The sequence below is a fragment of the Mycteria americana genome, chromosome 2, assembly GCF_035582795.1.
Source record: "Mycteria americana isolate JAX WOST 10 ecotype Jacksonville Zoo and Gardens chromosome 2, USCA_MyAme_1.0, whole genome shotgun sequence".
Lineage (NCBI taxonomy): Eukaryota > Metazoa > Chordata > Aves > Ciconiiformes > Ciconiidae > Mycteria > Mycteria americana.
Window position 1 is genome coordinate 50211805 of NC_134366.1, and position 20188 is coordinate 50231992.

At 47.8% G+C, this 20188-nt stretch overlaps 2 protein-coding genes across 5 annotated transcripts in view; one reads left to right on the forward strand and one right to left on the reverse strand.

Moving 5' to 3' along the window:
* ZDHHC3 (zDHHC palmitoyltransferase 3) overlaps window positions 1-9690 on the forward strand; it is a 34508-nt gene extending 24818 nt beyond the window's left edge. For 2 of the 3 annotated variants that reach the window (XM_075493341.1, XM_075493342.1), the window contains exon 7: window positions 6238-9690. In XM_075493341.1, the coding sequence (XP_075349456.1) occupies window positions 6238-6483 (246 nt within the window). In that variant the 3' untranslated portion in view covers window positions 6484-9690. Of the gene's footprint in view, window positions 1-340; window positions 1996-6237 lie in introns of those variants that run through there. The other variant, XM_075493343.1, reaches the window with a different exon arrangement.
* Window positions 9691-11026: 1336 nt separating this feature from the next.
* TGM4 (transglutaminase 4) overlaps window positions 11027-20188 on the reverse strand; it is a 28483-nt gene continuing 19321 nt past the window's right edge. For both annotated transcript variants that reach the window (XM_075493347.1, XM_075493346.1), the window contains 10 exons: window positions 19851-19969; window positions 18312-18419; window positions 17578-17752; window positions 16920-17058; window positions 16566-16669; window positions 15463-15714; window positions 14023-14370; window positions 12515-12684; window positions 11879-12015; window positions 11027-11360 (listed from right to left, as the gene is read on the reverse strand). In XM_075493347.1, coding sequence (XP_075349462.1) covers window positions 11219-11360; window positions 11879-12015; window positions 12515-12684; window positions 14023-14370; window positions 15463-15714; window positions 16566-16669; window positions 16920-17058; window positions 17578-17752; window positions 18312-18419; window positions 19851-19969 — 1694 coding nt within the window. In that variant the 3' untranslated portion in view covers window positions 11027-11218. The remainder of the gene's footprint in view (window positions 11361-11878; window positions 12016-12514; window positions 12685-14022; window positions 14371-15462; window positions 15715-16565; window positions 16670-16919; window positions 17059-17577; window positions 17753-18311; window positions 18420-19850; window positions 19970-20188) is intronic.

A 20188-nucleotide genomic window follows, 5' to 3' on the forward strand; every position in this document is an offset into this window, starting at 1 on the left:
CATAATGCTTTCAGCCATTAAAGCACATACTTTTTGTTTGGTTTTAGGTGGTGGGGTTTTTTTAATTGACATCAGAGGCAATTGGAGGGCAGGTCTTAAAAGGTTTGTGAAATATCTAGGCCTGAACAAAATGAAAGTAATTATATTTCCAAGGAATACTTTCTATCCTTAATATTTTTTTAGTATAAAACAATGAGAAGAAAAGGAAAGGCAGTATAGATGCATTTTTATTTTTTTACTCCATCCTTTGGATAAGGGGTAACTGAGATTAGACCTTTCCCCAAATCCAGAACTACAAAATCTGAGTGTTTGACTGAAAATGTGATATTTCTGTTTTCAGGGAATAGAACAGTTGAAAAAGGAAGAGAGAAGATGGGCTAAAAAAACAAAATGGATGAACATGAAAGCAGTATTTGGCCATCCGTTCTCTATAGCATGGCTTAGCCCATTCGCAACACCAGACCAAGGAAAAGCAGACCCGTACCAGTATGTGGTCTGAGGAATTCTTGACCAGCATTTCCACTAAAATAGAAACATATTACAGCACTACTGTTACAAATTTTCCATGAATGTTTAAAACAAAAAGCAAAACAAACTTTTTTTATGTCTATTAAATGGCTGATAATTGCAGAGAAAAAAAAAGCCCTGTATTCCACAATTTTAGATAATTCTATATCTCTGGCTGAAACTGCTGCTGCTTTTTTTTTTTTTTTTCCTTTCTCTTTTTTTTAATCTTGTTAACTTTACTGGCATTTGTTTCTCTCTGCTTTCTGTATGGCATAACTAATGTGAAGGGGATCCTCTTTCTCTGTTGTGACCCACCTCTTCTGAGTAGATTCTCATGCTGTCTCCTGACTGTGGTGAGCTCTGTGGAAGACATATGAGTGCCAACAGCCCTACACAGACACCTTTGGACTTCCTGAAGGAGCACATTGCTCTTTCATAAGTGAACTTGAATGGGGAAGCAGACACTTCACTTACCAAAAGGTTCAAGACAAGAACACGACACAGCAAGAGAGCCAGTTGACCTGGTGATCGTATACAGTTAAAGTACTTAAAACAAATGTTGCCAACACCAATTCCCACCCCACCCTCCTTTTTCCTTGAGCCACAGAACTGATTCCATCTTTCTGGCATTGTTTTGGCTGTTCCCTCCCTTGTGCGCAGGAAATCGTTGCCCTTTTAGGGTAACTGTGGCAGATTTAGAAGACTCTTTGGATTATTAAATGCCTTACATTTGCAGGAAAGAAAGAAATCTAATTTTCAAGTGTTTAGAGTAGCAGAATCATCTTGTTTGTGTGTGTTTGTCTTGGTAAATGAGTTGTTAGAGCAATGCCTGCTAAACAGTGTTAATGTGAAAAACTGACATGAATGCCCAGACTACTATAAAGACTAATATTGATGGGATGTGTAGGTGTACCAGGGTGATTGATTCTATATTCTTAGCATTGCCCTGTTTTAGAGCTTTGTAAATCTTTTCTCATTATTTATGCATACATGTGTATGTGTGTAAACACACACACGTATATGTGTAAGTGTTTTAAAGTGGGAAATATTGATGGTAAGGAGCATGCATACTGTTATGAACTGTGTGGTGATGAAAGTGGGAGGGACAGAAGGCATTCCAAAAACGGGTAGAGCTAAACCATTAGTAATTACAACTGACATCTTGTGTTCAGGCAGGAATTTTATTATATTTTTGGATCATGACTCCCATGGGCTCATCAAATGAATTGCAAACAAAGGAAAAATACAAATCAGCTGTGTCCATGACTGCCAAGGAATCTTTTCTTTTCTTGGTTTAAAATAAAATGGTATTTTTTTTGAAAACTAACCTGTTTAGACTGCTTCAAAGCCATGGGGGAAGGGAGGGAAATCAGGGAAGAAGAAATTCAATGGATGTCTCATATTGGAAGTAACGTGAATGCTGCATCTTTTCAATCTGTCAATGCTTCCATATGGAAAACAAATGCAATAAAACTTTTCCAAAAACTTGTTTGCTGCTCTTATTTTCTTTCTTCATGTCAAACGTTGGGAAAAATCTGTAATGGTTTTCTGAACTTTCACTTCTGTATGCAAGCAGGCAGAAGCATATAAAGCTTAATTAACTGAATGTTCCACTTTTAAGTTTAAAAATGAGTTAATCGGTAATATACCGATCTGTTAATCAGTGGTTTTATTTCACCACTTGGAAGTGGCTGTCAGTAACTGCTCGGCTGTGTAAACAGGCTGTTTCTGCAATCCTACTTGCTCGGCGTTAGATCATCAGGAGTATGTTGTGATCTCTGCTGCAGGACTGCACGGAGGGAGCCACAGGCTGCGCTTGTGCCTCAGTGGGAAGATTTCTGTGAAGGAAACGTGGCCTTTGCATACACATTTCCTTAACAAAGAAAAGCTCAGGAAAAGTTTAGGGTTTGTTTTTAGAGCGCTTGATACTGCTGATAGTGGAAAGCTATTGTAAATAAATATGTAGCTCTGATTTTAGTATGCAGCGGTGTTTTTCAGAGAATGCTCCCAGCTTAATAGTTAAGGGCTGGATCTTTGGTCAGGATCAGTTCAGCCAGTGAGGCACGTGCGGGTGGTAACTTGAACTGGTAGGGAATCCGGCCCTAAAACTGTCTTGATGCAAAATCAAATGTATTGGGGGGGGGGGGGGGGGGGGGCTTTAGTCACCAAGGCAATTAACAAATGAATGCATCTCTCTGTACAGTTCATCGCTTTTAAAATGGTTTTGGTTATAAATTCCACTGGTGCACATTCCAGTTTTGGTTTATTTTAATTACCCTTACTCACTATGCATTTTGGAGGAAGATTGGTTACGTCGTTCTGGCATTTTGACCATTGTGAAAAAATGTGTAATTACTCAGTTTTTCTTGTTTCAAACAAATGCAGATTGTTAAACAGCATTATATAGTATTGATATTTTCAGTCAAACTGTTTTTGTTTTAAACGAGGCGTCATCACAGCTTGCAGAAACGTCCAGTGGTACCTGCCGTGTGTGTGTCCCAGTAACCGGGGGACCTCGGTTTTACTGGTACCGTACGACTTGGTGGTGCAATTTAGTGCAATTTGAACGATACTCAGTGTGGGTCGATATTAATACGAGAAAGGCGGACTTACCGATTTGCTCATGGAAAGGATTTTCTCAGACAGGACTACCTGATTTCAGGTGCTAGTTCTTTTTAGCATGGCCAAGAGAAATTGAAGGACAAACTCAAGCAAAGGCAGGGTACTTTTTTGCAAAAAGCTAAGCGGTGCTCCCAGCAGAAATGAGTGCAAGGAACTGCTGTAGGGAAAGTCTGCCTTGATCATGATTTCTGCTAGCAACGCTTCCTGTGTCTTCCCCTTAATGGACAAATTGTTACAATGCTTGCCTGTTCTGTTCGCTCTTTCCTTTTGGATTTTTAAAAGCGTATTAAAAGAAATGAAGGCATTTCTTCTAACATGCAAGAACTGTCCTGCAGATTGCTTCTGGGTCAGGCCACGCAGCCCAGCATCTTCCTCTGGCACTGCGCGGGAGCAGATACCGAGGGCAATAGTGGGAGAAACGGGGTATATCCTGCAGCATCGCAGTGGTAACAGGTCAACCTTGTCTTACTGTCCCCGCGTCTGCAACATTCTACCTCTTACTGAAATGGGAGTGTCCGGTATTTTATATTTCTCTATGTATGTATTCTCTTTCCAGTTTTGTTCAAAATCATGTGATTTGGAATAGTGAAAGATGATGCTTTCTGAGCACTTTTTTTTTTTTTTTTTTTTTAGGTGAAATAGCTGCACAATGAGAAAGAGAAACGTGTTGGTTTAATTTGAAATACAAAGTTCTCACTTTCTAAAATAACAATGAGAGATTTGGGGTAAATCTATTTTTGAAAAAGTTTCATTAAACAGTAATGAAATGTCTTCAACAGTTGTGCATTCCTTCCGTCCCCCTTAAATTTTTTTTTTAAGGCAAAACCTCATGCCCTACCGACCATGGGGCAGGCAGCCAAAACTAGACCAGGATACAATTTTTAAAACCCCTGCTCATTTTCAATACGTGCCCCGAAGGGATTAGTGAGGTCAGGCTGGGAGAGAGAAAGTATGGCCCTGCCTGCTCCAATTAACTGCTCCCTAATCTGGCATTAGTACAACCTCAGCCTGACCTTGCTGATCACCTTGGTTAGCGGACGCTGTTCAGAGCAGGTGAATGATGGTTTTTTGGGGGAGGGAAGAGAGGGGTTGCTGCCCAGAAGTGTTCGAGATCCTTATTCCCAATTTAGATGGCAGCATGGATCGAACCGGATTGCGCATGTGACTGAGGGCAGGGTTAAAGCTTGTGCTGCCGGGGAAGGGTTTCAATGCTTGGTGTCTGTTTCTCCTCCTGCCCCATGCTACTTGTTTTCCTTCTCTCTAGATACTCGCACAATAAATGCTGCAGCCGCGGTGAGGGTTTGTTACTAACGCATTAGAAACCTCTGCGGTTTGCTAAGGAGCAGCTGACAACCAAAGGTCTTCCTCTGGCTTTAAGCTGCAAAAGCATCTGCCTCCCAGCTGCACGGCCGCAGGCTGCTGGAACCGGAGTATCCCAGAGGAAGAGGACATGGTAAAGCTAAAATGCTTTGCCGAGGCTCTGCTCTGCCACGCACAAACGCTGCCCCTCTCCCAGCTTGCCCGGCAGGGAGGCGAGGGCTGGCACTGGCCGCAGCAGCACCGAGTGCCTTGTCCCAAGGGGCCGGAGGCTGCGAGGGACCCCTGGAATAGTTGAAGCCGCGCATTTGCAAGCTTGGGAGCAGCGCAAAGGGACGTGTGCCTGTGCTTAGCATTGCGAGATGCACGTTTGTGCTTCAGGGCTTGAATTTTTTCCCAAAATTGCAACCCTGAAGACTTCAGCTTCGGTATCGTGTCGTTTCTTTCTGCACGTTGACTGCTGGATTTCTGCTAAGTCAGCACGAGAAATGGGGCATGAATGAAGCTCACAAAAGCTTTGCACGTAATTCTTTTGGTTTCTGGTGTGTTTTCTGCCGGGTCTGCTCATGCTGACTCAATGTTAGTGCAAAACCAAGCTGCTGTATTAAAATGTGGTGTTATTTATAAGGCTTACCGCAAGCGCAGCTGTGGTCCTGCAGAGCTGTCGCGTGTCGTCATTTCCCCCCCTGCAAAGCTTTGAAATGTTTTGTGGGTCGTTAGGGAAAACCTGCAGAATTAGACCGTGACAAGTGTATTTTTCATCCAGCTCTTCTAAAACTGCTCTTTTAAATGGTTTTAACTGAATTTGCTCATTTTTCCTTTCCTTGAGTGTCTCAAAACTTGGATCCAGTATCCTTGCTTCTCTAAGAACAGAGTTTCTACGTGGTCGCTTATATATCATCGTGAGCATATCATATGCAGCTGTAGATCTGACTCCTCTCTTACATGATGCAGAAGATGCTATTTCACGTAGCGGTAGCCTTAAAAAAAAAACAAACAAAACTTAGTTCCTTCTTTCTACACGGAGAAGACTACCAGGAAAAAATGTTGCTGCCCAAATTTGACGGACCTGTTATTTAAATACAATCAAAATGTTTGTTTTACTAAAAGTGATGTTCTTGGAGGGAGAATGAATCAGAATATTGACTGACCAAGGCTCCAGTCCTGCTTTGAGACCTCCTCTTCCACCTATACAGATCTCCTCACCTCCCAGCGGGTATCCAGCTTGCATTGTGGCTTGTCTTTCACAATTTGTTACACGAAAATTGCGTTCTTAAATATTTGCTCTTAATTGGTGCAGAGTAAGCTTGTTCTTATGTCAGCTTCTAGTGACAAGCCTAGATGTGGCTGTGGTAAATTCCTGGTCACTGGAAAAAGCTGCAGTATTTTGCCTGTGTCTGAACTATGGTAAAAGTGCCCAAATAAGGTGAAATTTTAAGTTGTAATTGTATTTCGTTATTCCTTGAAGGGATTCAAAAAGCATCGGGATAAGAGATCCATGTTTCCAAAAGGGATGGTTTTTTAGAAGCCATCACTTTGCCATAAAAATCGGTAGCAACTCGTACCGAAATAAGTGTCACTGAGATTCAGATTGTCCATGAATTTGGTCTTGGTTTTGTTGTTAAATTCAGGGATGAAACTCTCAGTAACGCAGGACGTCTGCCTTCATTGTTAACGAAAACTTGAATAACATCTTGGTTGTAGACAGGCAGTTTTGCACGTGCTACAGCGGTTGGTGCACAAATACCTGCTCTAAACGTGAGATGACCTAAAACTCTTCTCTTCTTGCAGGGTATTGAACGTCTTAAAAACCAGAAGCCAACCTGGGAGAGGATCAGCGGCTGGGAAGGAATGAAGCTGGCGTTCGGTGGTGCTTTCTCCTTGGGTTGGTTCAATCCCTTTTCGAACCTGAACTGCGAGAGCCCACCACCGGCCGAAGCGGCAGCGGCAGCAGCTCCTGCGTCTGCAATAATGACCCAAGAAGAAATCGAGCAGTTTCTCGCTCGAGACGTTGCCGTCCAAGTGTTACATGAATAAGGAAAGCATCCTCCAAGATGTCAAGAGCGGCTTTCAGGGTTTTTTTTTAATAACTGCTTGTGCTGGAGATGTAAGGGGTTGTTTTTTAACATACTTTCGGTGCATTAAAAAATTCAGGAGTATTTATCTGGAAGCCAGGTACAGCACTAGCAGAAGCAATGCAAATCTCCAGAGAAAGCTTTACAAGTGATGAGATTCCTAAGCTCCTTTTCGGACCCGCGACAACTGCTTTATCGAGCTTTTCTTACTTGACCTTTAAGGAAAGTTTATAATTGTCGCATAGATTGGTCCCAGCTTCCAGAAATGTGCAGTCCTAAGGAGTCTGGTTAATCTTTTGTTCTTACAGCCTTTTGGAGGGCTAAATGATAAGCCCTGTGCAATGGCCCAGCTCTAAAGGCTTTCTTGAAAAATGTATCCTTTGTAGCTCATCCCATGGATGCTGCCTCTGGATTATGAAAGCTGCTGGTGCTCACGTCTTAGCAGAGGTGGGATACCGGGCTGCGGATGCAGCACTCGGGCGAGCTCCAAACCATCTCCGGGGTAAATTTTAACCCTCTGTGCTCGTGGGGCTGCCCAGGACTGGTGGTGCGTGGCCGAGCAGCGTTGGAGCCCCTGGCCTGGTGGTGGTGCCGGGCTGGCGGGAGCATTCGCCTGCGGCCAGCGCGGCCGAGAGCAGGCAAATACTGGCCGGGTTGTCGAGCTGCTGGTGGGGGGAAGCTTTCGCCCAGGGGCTGCGGTTCGTTAGCACGTAGGACGTGTGGAGCAGGAGCTGCCGGGCCAAACTCTGCAGCCCAGAAAGCAGGCAGCTGGTCTAGGCCAGGCAGCGGGGCTGTTTCTGCGGTCAAAGAAGAGAGGGAGGCGTGAGCACCCTGCTGATGGAAATACTGGCCCTCTCCATTTGACTTGCCTAATTTAGATGTCTCTCTTCCCCCCCCCCCCCCCCCCCCCGCCTCGATAGCCAGAGTTAGTTGAGAATGAATATTGCCTCTTAATCTTACTGGTGTTTAACATTGTCCTATTAGTACTTGCCATTACGCAGGGTTTCCTTACACTAATTTTGCAGCCAGGTTCCTGGTGAACGTTGGTGAACACGTAGAAGGAACGTGCATCACCCAAGGAAGGTGTCCCTGCAGGTGGAGAGAGTTGCAGCAAAGTCAGGCAGAGGTGACACTAGCTGCTGCATTCAGACACGCTACAAACACGTGGCGTGCTCCAGACGTCGGTTAGTGTAGTTTTAATTTAGACTGGTTTTTAATTGTTTTTTTTCTTCTTGTCGTCTCCCTTAGCTTAATTGTCGGTACATTTTGCAGGGTATTAGAGATGTGCCCCTGGTTTTCCCCCGCAGGTCATGCTTGACTTCATCTCCCCCTCCCCTGCAACGTGGACCAAAGATACTTCCTCTCGGAAGTGAGAGAAAAGAGTTTTGGGGATGAAAGCATGGTATTGTGAAAGACCTAGATGAAATTTTTATTATTTATAGAAGCAATACCGAATGGAATTTAGGCAAGATTTTTTTTTCTTTTTTTTCCCCAAAAAAAGCATCTTAGTATCTATTAATGGTGTGACATTCAGGGCTACTGTGAAGGGACGAGATTCTCTCCTGGACTTGTCCCCTGCCACAGCAGTCCCTTTTTCTGGCAAAGGGACTGGGAACAAACTGAGTGCCGTGACTGTTAAGAGCACAGCTTGGCTAAAACCCAGGGGGTATCTCCAAGCAGCCGTCCCATCCCCTATCCCCTCTGGATGTCTCCTCTTTGTCAATGAAAAATAGATTTAGAAAAATAATTAGGCACTGTGTATTTAGAAAAACCTTTTAGGTAAAGGGGCACACGCTGCATTTGAGGGGAATTGAGGTGTCCTCTCACGTCATTTAGACATGAGGTCTTGAATGTCTTCGCCCTGTGCAGCAGCGTGATAGTGAGGGAAGGAGCTCTCCTGCTCCTGCACCAGCCTACGTTCCTCTGTCTCAGCATCGCACAGGGAAGGAACAACAGGGACGTAGGCAGATCTAGAAGGGATTTCCTATAAGGAGCAATAGGGATGCTGAAGGAGGAAAAGTAAAAGTGTCCTTTTCAGCTCATGGTTTCTAATTTTGGCTTGCTGCTCCACCTCTGCATCCAGTTAACATCCCTGCTTCCAGTACCCTGTCTGCAGAGTGGGAATGGTGCTACGGGGTCCTGGGGGGAGAAACTAGTTAATGGTTGAAAATCGCTTTGAGGTGAGCGCGTGGGGATGTCAGCTTGGGAGAGACCCCCTTGCCCTGCGTTTTCATGATGCTTCTCAGGACACGGACCCCACTTACGTGGCTTTGGGTAGGCATGGATGGAGGCAGCATATTTCCTCCTCCCTTCTCAAACCTGGTTCACCTCATCATGAGGACAGACGTCCTTTGCTTCTGTTTCCCACCTCTCATGTTGTTCCTCAGGTGCTGGCATTTCTAGGCTTTTTTTTTTTTTTTAATAGCTGAAATGGAAAAGCAATGTGAAGAGGAGGGTGAGAGCCAGAACAGCCATCTCCCCTCCTCCCACAGTGCACTTATGGTCCGAGTGAAAGACGGGGACATGTCCCTGTGCCCTGTGCAGAGCCATGGGATGTCAGCCCACCCCAGCTCTGGTGCCCCCCAAAACCTGGTGGGTTGACTTCCTATGTCCAGCAAATCAGTTCTTCTGGTTTCTCTTGGCTGTTGGTCTCCCTTGTCCCCCTCTTCTCCCCCCCCCCCCCCCCCAAAGTCCCAGTACCCCTCAGTGTGTCTCCTCTCTGTCTCGGTATAGTGTGGCAACTGTCAGAAATTGCAAAAGTCTTCACAAGTTGGAAAAAATCTGTTTTATCCACAGCTCTACCATAAACCTCCTTCTTTAATGACTACCTGATAGCTTGAGACCAAATGTGATTTTCATGAAGTTGAAACCAAACCCACCGTTTTCCTTCCCTTCCCTCCATGCATTCCTTGCCCCTTGTTAAGTCGTGCCTTCATCTTCAGGCTTTGCTGCTGTGGTCCCGGCTGGCGTGCCGGGCCCCGGGGAGGGTGCTCCTCCAGAGCACTCGGTGTGCTGCAATCCCCTGGAGATCCCATCGCTGCTCCGGCATGAGGTGTTAATACGTGATGGACAAGGTCGTGGCAGACATGGAAAGTGTTCTTGTACTTCTTATCTGGTGTCTTCTACAGCAGGTTTTCTATGCAAGTAAAGAATTTACATCTCTTGAAAATATATATATATTTTTTTTTTTTGCTGTTTGTAACTCCTTTTTATGCCTCTGGTCACTATTGTACTTATTAAAGAACTAATACTTCATCCGCCAAGGACCGCCTGCTCCTCCCTTCCCTGCGGTCGCCGTACGCAGACCCTGTGCCCACTCTGCCTGGGGAGAGGGGCTCCCGCTCCCAGCCCTGCCACCACCGGAGGTGGCCTTGCGGGCACCCAGCGCTGCCACGGGGCACCGGGGCACGGTGGGCAGAGGGGTGGCAGGGGCCGGGGGAGCCTGACTGCCTTTTGTGGCCCAGCTACCACCTGGGTGCTCCTCCAGGTGTTCCCTAAATATTTGAAATGCAAGGGAATGGTCAAAACTTTTTTCCCCCTTTCTTTCCTCCTCCCTTTCCTTCCTCCTCCCTTTCCTTCCTCCTCCCTTTCCTTCCTCCTCCCTTTCTTTCCTCCTCCCTTTTTATGGGCTGGCACATAACCAGATGTAGTCACCATTTCTTTTTTCCACACTGCAGCCCTAATGCTTGAGCCTTTTAAGTAAACAAATAAATGAACCCCTGTACTACTGTCTGGCTCAGTTTCCTCGCAGAAATGCTGGAAACCCCAGTGCCTGACTGCTGCTGGCCACTTTGCGGTGATGCTGTGGAGCGGGGCTGTCCCTTGCCACCGGTGGGCTCGGGAGGTGCTGGGGTGTGCAGCTCAGCGGCAGGGCTGGGCGGGCTCCAGCTGTGCGCAGCTGTTGTCTCCTTTGACGTGACTATGGCTGGAAGAGCTCCAGACGCACGTCACCATCAAGGTCCAATGTGTAATCCAGCAGCGTTCAGGCTGGAAAGGGAAGGATAGAGGCTATACATTTCCAGGGAAGCACTGCTAATGGTGCTGGAGATGGTATTTCTTTCAAAAATGCCCCAAAACCCCCAAAAGAAATTGGGTGGGAGGAAAGAGAGATGTATGAAAAATGGGTTGGGGAGACTGTGCCAGGTTTGCTCTTTGTGTTGTCTAAAGACAAAAAAAGGTGTATGCCAGTACATTCCCCAGCTGGCTAGCTGGGAGGCAGAGGGAATCGCCCAGGAGGGATTTGTTTAAAATGTTTCTTGAGCTGGGCAGAAGTTTGTGGTGCAGTGAGGTCCCTGGGCAGCCTCTTATGTAGGACCACAGCCCGGGCAGCCAAGCAGCTGCAAAACTCCCCCTGGGCTCACACCCGCCGCCGGCCCAAGCCAGCACCTTCACGAGCTCCGGTCCCTGGCCTGAGGTGGGAGCATCCCCCCACGGGCTCAGAGCCATCCCAGCCTGGCGATACTATACAACCCAATCACGCAGTCGATTTTAACAGCCTTTATTGAATCACAATTAACTGCAATCAACACAACTGTGCCCTTTAAGTCAGTTTAATTCCCATAATTAATTTAATGGGATTTTTGCTCTTTACTTTGAGATTACTATCCAGCAATGAAGGAGGCAAGAAGCGCCCAAGACACGCAGTGGTGCTACCCGTTCAGCGAGGCCACCGTTTACACCCCGCTGAGGCACTGATCCTACTCGGTGATGGTGATGGTCTTCTCCGCAGAGATCCCTTTGATCTGGGTGGAGGTCAGCTTGGCTATCATTTTCTTCTCTCCTAGTCTCGTCGGAGTGCATACTATTTCAGACTTAATGATCCTACCAGGCTTTACATCCCTAAGGAGAAAGAAAAAACAAATAGTCCCAGCATGAGTTATGGTTCTTATTTGCCGCTTTCAAATTGTTTTGCTTAAAGAAATAGCTGCTGCGTGTGTCTAGGGTGGGTGTTTCCTTCTTCCTGTGATCAACGTGCAGCAAGCGGGGCTTGGCATGGTGGTGCTGGCTGGTGGTCCCGGCCATCCTGGGGACCTTTCCCAGACTTCCCCGTACTGCTGAAACACTAAATTCAGCTCTGAAGGAAGCAGCTGTGTTCACACTGGCTGGGCAGCACCCGGCATCACAGCAGGAGTGCGGGGAGAGCCCCTGTCGTGCCCGAATACCCTGAGCACACCAACCGCTGCACGCGTCTTTCTGCTGCGTGGACTGCGCCCAAACATGGTGCGGTTTCGAACATAGCTTGCAAAGGGCCCTGTTACTTCAAATCCCCATACCACTTCTTTAAGGGAAATTAAAAAAAAAAAAGAAACAAAGCAGAGTCGGGCCACGCTCATTTCATACTGGGCTCATCTCCTTACCCCTCATCAAATGTTGACATCTGAAATATGCCCAAGCCCTCCACCATCAGCTTGCAGTTGTCCAAGGGCACATTCAGCTTGTTTTTGAAGATGAAGGCACAGGTGAACTCCTTGTTCAGTTTGGCCGTTTCTGGCATCTGGCAGAGGAGGAAAGAGAGAAATAAACCCAAATGCCGGGGATCAGAGGGGTAATAAAGATGCCGGAGCTGCTCCAGGTTTGGTCCTCACCACCAGCATGGTGGGGGACAACCCCCTCATATACCCTCCCATGGCACCATGTGCTCTGCCCCACCGGCTGTTTTCTCAGCTCTTCTTTCTGGTTTCTCAACACATTTTTCCTTCAGGAGGGAGAGCTGTGGGGTCGGAGATGGGCCCTGCACAAACTGTCCTCTTCCATCCCCTTCCCTCCAGCAGCCCCTGCCTGCCCATTTTAGATGGGGCAATAAAAATCTCCATTTCATAGCTACTTTCAACCTTCAAATAAAGGTTGAATAGCCAAATAAAATGCCGAGGACTGAGCATCCGAGGAGGCAGCTGTCTGGGAGATTCCCCTGGGAATGCTAACCCCACCTTGGTGTTACAGTGAGCAGGGCTTTAACCCTCGTCCCCAAGGAGCCAGGCTGGCGGCTGCCTCACCTGGAGGGTGATGGGGGGGTACTCGAAGCTCATCGTCATCTCCTTGGTGAGTTTGTCATCCGTCCCCTGGACCTCGGCAATGGCGGTGATGTGGATGAACACTTCGTCTTCCACTGAGGCCAGCGTCTTCATGTATGTGTCAGCTGCGATTTTCAGAGGGACCTGCGTCTCTGCAGGAGAGAAAACACAACTCGGTGCTTCATCACGCGCCCAGGAATTGGGTGGCAAAGTCGACTCTGGTGGCCAGTGCCCCGGGGCACGGGATGAGGCTATTTGCTGAGACCATCCTGCTTTTGGCCTGACCCAGAGGCCCCTCAGGGGGAAGACCCAGCTGGGCAAGTGGTAGCCGGCACAGGCAACCCACGGGAAGGGCAGCTGAGCCCACACCATCTCCCCGCCAAGCCGAGCGCTGGCTCGGGCTCACATCCAGCGTCTCAGCAGCCCTCGTCCCCAGCAGCCCCGGCACTCAGGAGGAGGCAGAGGAGCGTGAGGTTGGGTACATTTAAGCCCATGTCCCCTGGGGTTTCTCTGAGGCACTGCTTGCTATAAAATTAGCAGCTCTCCTTTCACTTTAGATTTTATCTTTAATTGCCTGGACAAACTTCCAGTGGCTCGGAAAAGCCCCGGAGTCAGCAGCGCTGGAGCCCGAACATTGCTTTAGCTGCAAGGCTTCCTGGCTTCTGGGAATAATAAAAAAATAAAAGCCCGTCCTTATCTCTAAATGTATGTAGCTACCTTTGTGTCCTACCCTGCTGCATTTTGACAGCCACAGTATACACATGAAAACACCCAGCATTCATCAGCAGTAAAGATTTTTTTTTGCGAGAGTGACTCACACTTGGAATGAGCAAGTGCTGTTAATTATTCATCACTCGTTAGTCTCTTGTTTAGCAAATTTCAGTCACATTGCTGGGGATCAGAAATGCAACCCAGGTCACTCAAAGATACACAATGAACAGCAAACAGCTCTTGGGATCAGCCAGGCAGGCAGCCATGAGGTTGAAATTTGCTTGGATGAAGAATTCAGAAAATAACCCTCACCAGCATCACCACCAGCTGATCAACATTAAAGTGGCAAGCACAAGAACAAAAAAAGGCTGAAATTTCCAGCCATCTAAATCCTGTGAGGGATATGACTCATATGGACGCACCCGAAGCCTGCGGTGGCACCTTTGATGCTTACACGGTGAGGACGGGAGGGAGATGCTCCAGCAACACCTCACATTTTGAAAACGTCTGTCTGCCCACACTGATATATTTCTAACCATCTCGTCGAAGCTGCAGCAGGCACAGGGCCTTCACGTTTTGGTGCCCGCTACAGTGAGACCTCAGTCTGTAACTGAGACTCCCAAATGCAGTAAGTAGGTAGCAGGCAGGCAATTTCTGCTCTTCGTGCCGTACAGAGCCATGCACTGACCTATAGCGGAGCTATTATGAACCAGCTCGAGTGAAACCCCAGACTGCCACAGTACATAGCCCACAGAACACAGCAAGCTTTCCGTGCCTACCAGATTTGCCTTCAAGCTTGACGGTCTCCTTGACGTATCCAAGGTTGGCCTCAACTTTTCCAGTATAGAGCTGCAGCTGGCAGGAGCCGGCAAGATTGATGGTCCAGCTCCCAGGAGTAGAGGTCTTCACTGTGATGGCCAGTTCAAGGGGATTGCCAGGACACAAGGCTTCTTTATTGGTTATCTCAAGCTGGAGCCCAGACTTGAAGACCACCTCACGCGGGACCTCAGGCTTGGACTCCACATTATTCGTGGGCAGACTCAAAGCGAAGCGTGCACGAGGTACCATTCCTGAAGGGTGTATGAAGGAGGTAGCTTTCTGCATGGACTTCCTTTCCTCTTCGGAGCCTGGATGAAGAAAAAGATGGGTAATAGCTGTATCTCAGTCTCCTCACCCAGAGCCAGCTTCCCTTTATTTATGCTTCTGCTGCTGAGCAGAGAGGATGTCAGGGCACCTCCAGCCTTTGCTCAGGAGACCCTCTTGGTTTACACTACCACTGGATCTAACTGAGAACAAGTCTTACGAGGAGCAGATGAGGGAACTGGAGTTGTTTAGCCTGGAGGAAAGGAGGCTCAGGGGAGACCTCCCCGCTCCCTACAACTCCCTGAAAGGAGCTTGTAGCGAGGTGGGTGTCGCTCTCTTCTCCCAAGAAACGGGCGATAGGACAAGAGGAAACGGCTTCAAGTTGCGCCAGAGGAGCTTTAGATTGCTTGTTAGGAAACATTTCTTCACCAAAAGGCTTGCCAAGCATTGGAAGTGGCTGCCCAGGGAAGTGGTTGAGGCACCACCCCTGGAGGTCTTTCCAAGACCTGTGCTTGTGGTGCTTAGGGACACGGTTTAGCGGTGGACTTGGCGGTGTTAGCTTAATGGATGGACTCGATGATCTTCAAAGTCTTTTCTAACCTAAATGATTCTATGATTCTAACTATAGCATTTTGGACTGGAAGAATTTCCTGAAGGAGACACTTTTAGAGAATGGATGCTCTTAAATTTTTCAGCCTAAGATTTTCCCGCTCCTCACTGGGAAGGGTTTAACAGTCTAGCACAACATGGCTGGATCTGAGAACTGTGCGGAGGGAATGTGGTGGGTTTTTTTGTTTTGTTTCCAATACGGTCTGGGGAATAGAAAGACAAAAAGAAGAAGAATGAAGAAATGAAGCAACGGTGAGTCTGACCACTAGGTTGGTCACTCAGCTCGTTTCTTTCACTGCCTGCAAGCTTGCTCGCACCCGTCCCTAAAGAGCAGCCTATAGGTGTCACTGCGGGCATGTAGATGCCCAGGAGCAGCATTGCCTTCCCCAGGTCTCCAGGCCTTACACGGGGTTTGCCACTGCGGCTACCCCTGTGGTTTTCTCCTGGAGAAAACACATGTTGTGGGGTGACCTACACGGCCAGGGGGTCTCCTCTTTGGCACTACTTTAGAGGATGGGAGCAGTCACCTTCAGGGAACTTGTACTCCATGGTGATGTCTTCCCGCTTGTCCTGCCCCACGGCTTTTGTGCTTATGTTCACGCCGATGCCTTGGGTCTTCGTGCTAAGCTTGGTGAACTTGTTCTTGCCATTCACCTTCTTGACAACCCAGTAGACTTCGTCAGCATTCACTTCCGCATACACAAACTTGCTGTCAAAGGGCAGATACACATCCCCTTCTCGGATAGCCTTCAGCGGGCATGGACCACACTGGAAAATGCCTAGAAAGTGCATTCAACACCATTTGCTTTTCCAAATATGAGCAGAGCCTCCAATTTTTTGTTCCACCCTCAGACCCACCCAAGCAGGAATCTGTGGCCATGGTAGTTGACTCTTAGTAGTAAATACTCCTCCAGCTCAGTGATGAACTCCCAAAGGCCCCATTTATCCCATAGCTGTTTAGGCTTTTTTATAGATGATCAAGGTCTGGTAAAGAGCTTTTATGTGTTTCCCCTCACTTAAATAATTTTAAGGTTTGAAAGTCATGGCTTGGTGATGGAGTCAACCGAGTCCAGCCACCTGTGTTTGATGTCCTGGCAATACCCCACTCTCTGCACAGCCTTGAGGATTAATGTTTTCTTTCCTGCCTCCAAATTCCCTGCATCTGTGCAGGGAGAGTAGTCACCAATTTTGGCAGTCACTCCTCTCATTTACCAACGAACAGGCTCATGACTTCCTCAGGAAAGCTCTCCAGAAAGCATCTTTACTGGGGAAAGCTGTGGCACCTCTTACTACAGACTTCTTTGAGTCCTCAACTTCACCAAAGGAATCAGAGGATGGTGGAAAGAGAAATTAGCTCTGATTTCCAGCTGTGTGCTCTAACCTCTGAAATGACATTCATGTCCCCACAGCATCCTACAAGGTTGGTTTTCTGTCTGCCGAGAAACGCTGTTCCTCCCGTTCTGGGCTGAGACAGCAGGAGTGAGACCTCCGGCTTTAGGATGTCACTGCCCAAGTGTGCGAAGATGTGCACGGGGAGAATGTGCTTTGCTGATGGGGGACCACAGTTTTTATAGAAAATGTCCCTGCTTCCCATGGGAGTTGCAGAAGAGCCTTTCTAGGCAAATCCTACCTTGACTTTTCTCCTGAGGGGTTGAATCGATTGCCTGCCAGCCGTCAAACCCTGCCGGCAGGTCCGGCCGCTTCATCCAGACGTCGTTCCACACATGGAAGTTCCTGCATGCATTTGGGTTGGAAAGAAAAGGACTGAGCTGTTACAGCCAGAACAGTCACGATCTCCTCTCTTAATCCTTAAGTAAGGGCAGGTTTAATGGGGATTTGCATGTAACCCTGTGAAACCCCAGGCTTTCTCTCTCTCCCGGGCAGCAAACCCGAAGCAGTAGGGAAATTCTCAAAGGAAAGGCTGTTGGGGCTGGGAAACACAACGCTGTGGGGCAGAAAGCTTTAGCCCCCCCCTTGGAAGTACCAGACGGAGTCGATGCACATGCTGTTCAGCTTTTCTCCTAATTCGTTCAGGTAAACGTCAACTCTCAGGTTGTCCTCTGTATCGTGTGCCGAGTTGAAGTTACTCACGCAGCGGGATGGGATCCCCAAGCAGCGCATGACTGTGACACAGACAGACAAAACACAGGGTCACAAAATCACTCAGGTTGGTGGGCACCTCTGGGGAATCATCTTGTCCGACCCCTCTGCCCAGCCAGGCTCCTCTAGAGCAGGTGCCCCAGACTGTGTCCAGACAGCTTGTGATTATCTCCAAGGATGGAGACTCCACAACCTCTCTGGGCAACCTGTGCCAGTGCTCCATCACCCTCACGGTGAAAAAAGCATTTTTCCCATGTTCAGACAGAACCTCCCGTGTTTAGGTTGAGCCCATCACCTCTGGTCCTGTCACTGGGCACCACTGAGGAGAGCCTCGCTCTGTTTGCCCCACTCCCTCCTGTCAGGTATTTACACGCACGGATAAGACCCCCTGAGCCTTCTCTTCTCCAGGCTGAGCAGTCCCGGCTCCCTCAGCCTCTCCTTACATGACAGACCCTGCCACCTCCAGTGCTCAGAGGCACGGTAATTTGGCTTACTAGCACCGTAATTAGGATATCAGAGAAGGGAGACAGTTCACTGTTTACCTGTGGTGAGGACTCCTGAGAAGACCCAACATTGACCATAAGAGACCGGCTTCTTTGTTTCGTAATACTTCTGCAAAATTGAGACGCTCCCAATCCAATCCGTAGGGGAGGTCCCGTTGTTGTAATTCCCCGACCAGTTCCCCAGCAGGACACCGCTGTCATCGTTGGCATTAACCTGTGGCCATACACACATGCAAAGGAAAAAAATATGGGGATGAAGCTGAATGAGGCTTAAACCCTGGGGTCTCTGCCCACCCTGTGGCTCCCCAGGTGCTCCACAGCCCTGGGGCACCCAGCAAGGCCGCTGGTGCTGGATGGGGGCTCCCCTGGTTGGAAACCCTCCACCTGGATATCTAGAGGGAGGTGGTACTGCTGCTCGGGGCAGCCAAAATGCACTCTGCATCTTGTATCTTAAACCCTAGGGCTCCAAGAAGGGTCCCACCACAGAGAGAAGTTGCCCTCCAAAACACAACCCTTGTGTTGGCCCTGCCAACGCAGCTGCTGAGGGAGGACAACCACCGGGGCAGCTGCAGGCTTTGGGGATGGGGAGATGCTGTATTTCGCTCGCCTCTTGCCTCCACCCAAAATGCCTCTGGCTCTTGCCTTGCCGTTTCCCAAAAGAATCCATTTCAGATGCATCCTGAAATGGTGTTCAAGATCCCGGGGAAAGAAGAGCAAGTAAGAAGGAGGAGGGAAAGCTGGAGGGGCAAAGCACTTCTCCAAGAGAGGCATACCAAAGCAGACATGGCTCTGGACACAAACACGGGATCCCTTCTATTGCTCAGCTTGAGTTCACTTTTGTCCAGCAGATACATGCAGGCATCCAAGATGAATTCCTCAAACTGTTTTGGAGAGAAAGTGGAGACATTTTTATATGCCACTCTAAACCAGAATTTGCTCAATCACTACAGTCTAAGTACTTGGAGGAAACTGTCTGACTAATCCTACCTTCTAAACTTCCTTATGATATTGAATTCTTGAGCCTACGGGGCTTCCCAAAGCTGTTTTCTCCAAAGAAGGGCTTAAATGAAAACCCACCTTGGAAGACAAAATCCTATCATCTCACATGTCTTGCAAACACAGTTGGAACCTGACCCAGCAATCTTTACTCCTGTGAGTAGTCCTAAGTCATCATCTCCCTGCAGCCCTGCAAATTACTCACAAGAGTAATGAAAATTTAGGAGTGCTACAGATACTCAGTTTATTGACATAGGTACAAAACGAACCCTGGGAAAAAAAAGAGGTACATAAATGCAGATTATTAAAGCAAAAGATTACTGATTAGCAATTGCTTGTCAAGCTCCCTGAGGTCCAAGTCACAGGTGTCAAATATCTGATCCAACAAAGCTTGGCAGAATATCAATATAAATTCTCATTGCTTAATGGCAAAATAAATACTGGGATAGGAACAGCCCTGTGGACAGCCCTTTGGCCCCTTTGTGGAAAGGGCATCAGCATGAGCACTTTTGCTGGGCTATCTACATCTTGCAGCTTGAAATTGCAGACTTATAAAACAAGCAAAAAAGAAAACCAAAAAGAAGAAAAGATCCCCCCAGATTCCAACATATTGTGGTGGGGAAGTCTGTCTGGATAGGGTGCAGGATGCTCTGCTTGGGTGCCTGTGTGCTTTCTACGGGGTGCAAACAAACCTGCTCTGGTGTCTACCTCTTATCTCTAGCCCGAGCACGTTGGTCGTGCCACTCCACTAGAGTTATCTCAGAGGCAGCGGGGAGGAACACCCTTCCTGAGAGGGTGGGCTGCTTGTGTCCTGCACCCAACAGTTCACCTTGCTGTCGGTGAAGGCACCACTTGAACGATGACAACCTCTGCCAGTGCTTTTCCCCTGTGTTTTCCTGATCGTGATGCAGTAGGTAAATAACCAGATGGGTTTTTTCCCCCGTCAGCCCTCTCCGTGGCCCACGAGCTGGTTACCGACGGCTGCTGTGTTGCATGAGAGGAGGGAGGACTCTTTATGGGAATCTTTTCAACCAGAAATGCTCCATCCCCAATTTCCACGTCCTTTGCCAGGGGTCTCGTGATCTGATTATAACCATGCCATTAAACCCCATTCTAAAGCTGTGGCCGGGGAAAACACTTAAATACACAAATTACTCTAAGCAGATGAGCCCTCCAGTGAAGCTGGCAGGACTATTCAAGCGGTTTGAGCTACTCACGGGCTTAAACTGTTTTTTAGGTCCGATTCATTGAAACGAATGCCTAAGGGAGAAAGAGTGAATAAGGGTAATAACGCCGACAAGACAGCTGTGTTTTACCTGCCCGAAATTCCAGGGTCTATTGTATATGCGGTATGCAGACCCAACATAGATGTAGCCTGTATCGTTGAGCACATACTCATTTCTCTGCGCCTCATCGGCCAGGAAGACGACATCAGCTGGAACAAAAAACCCCTCAGATGTTAGGTGGTTTGCACGCACGCTATACGAAGTATTCCTTGGAAAGCTAAACTGGGGGAGCTGGTGGTCTGTAACATTCACACCAAATGATGACCATGCAGCACTCACATTTTTTTTCCCATTGTGGAAGAATTTCCTGTAAGACTAAGCTTTATTTTACTCCTGTAGGTCTGTTGCTATATGACCACTATTTTATT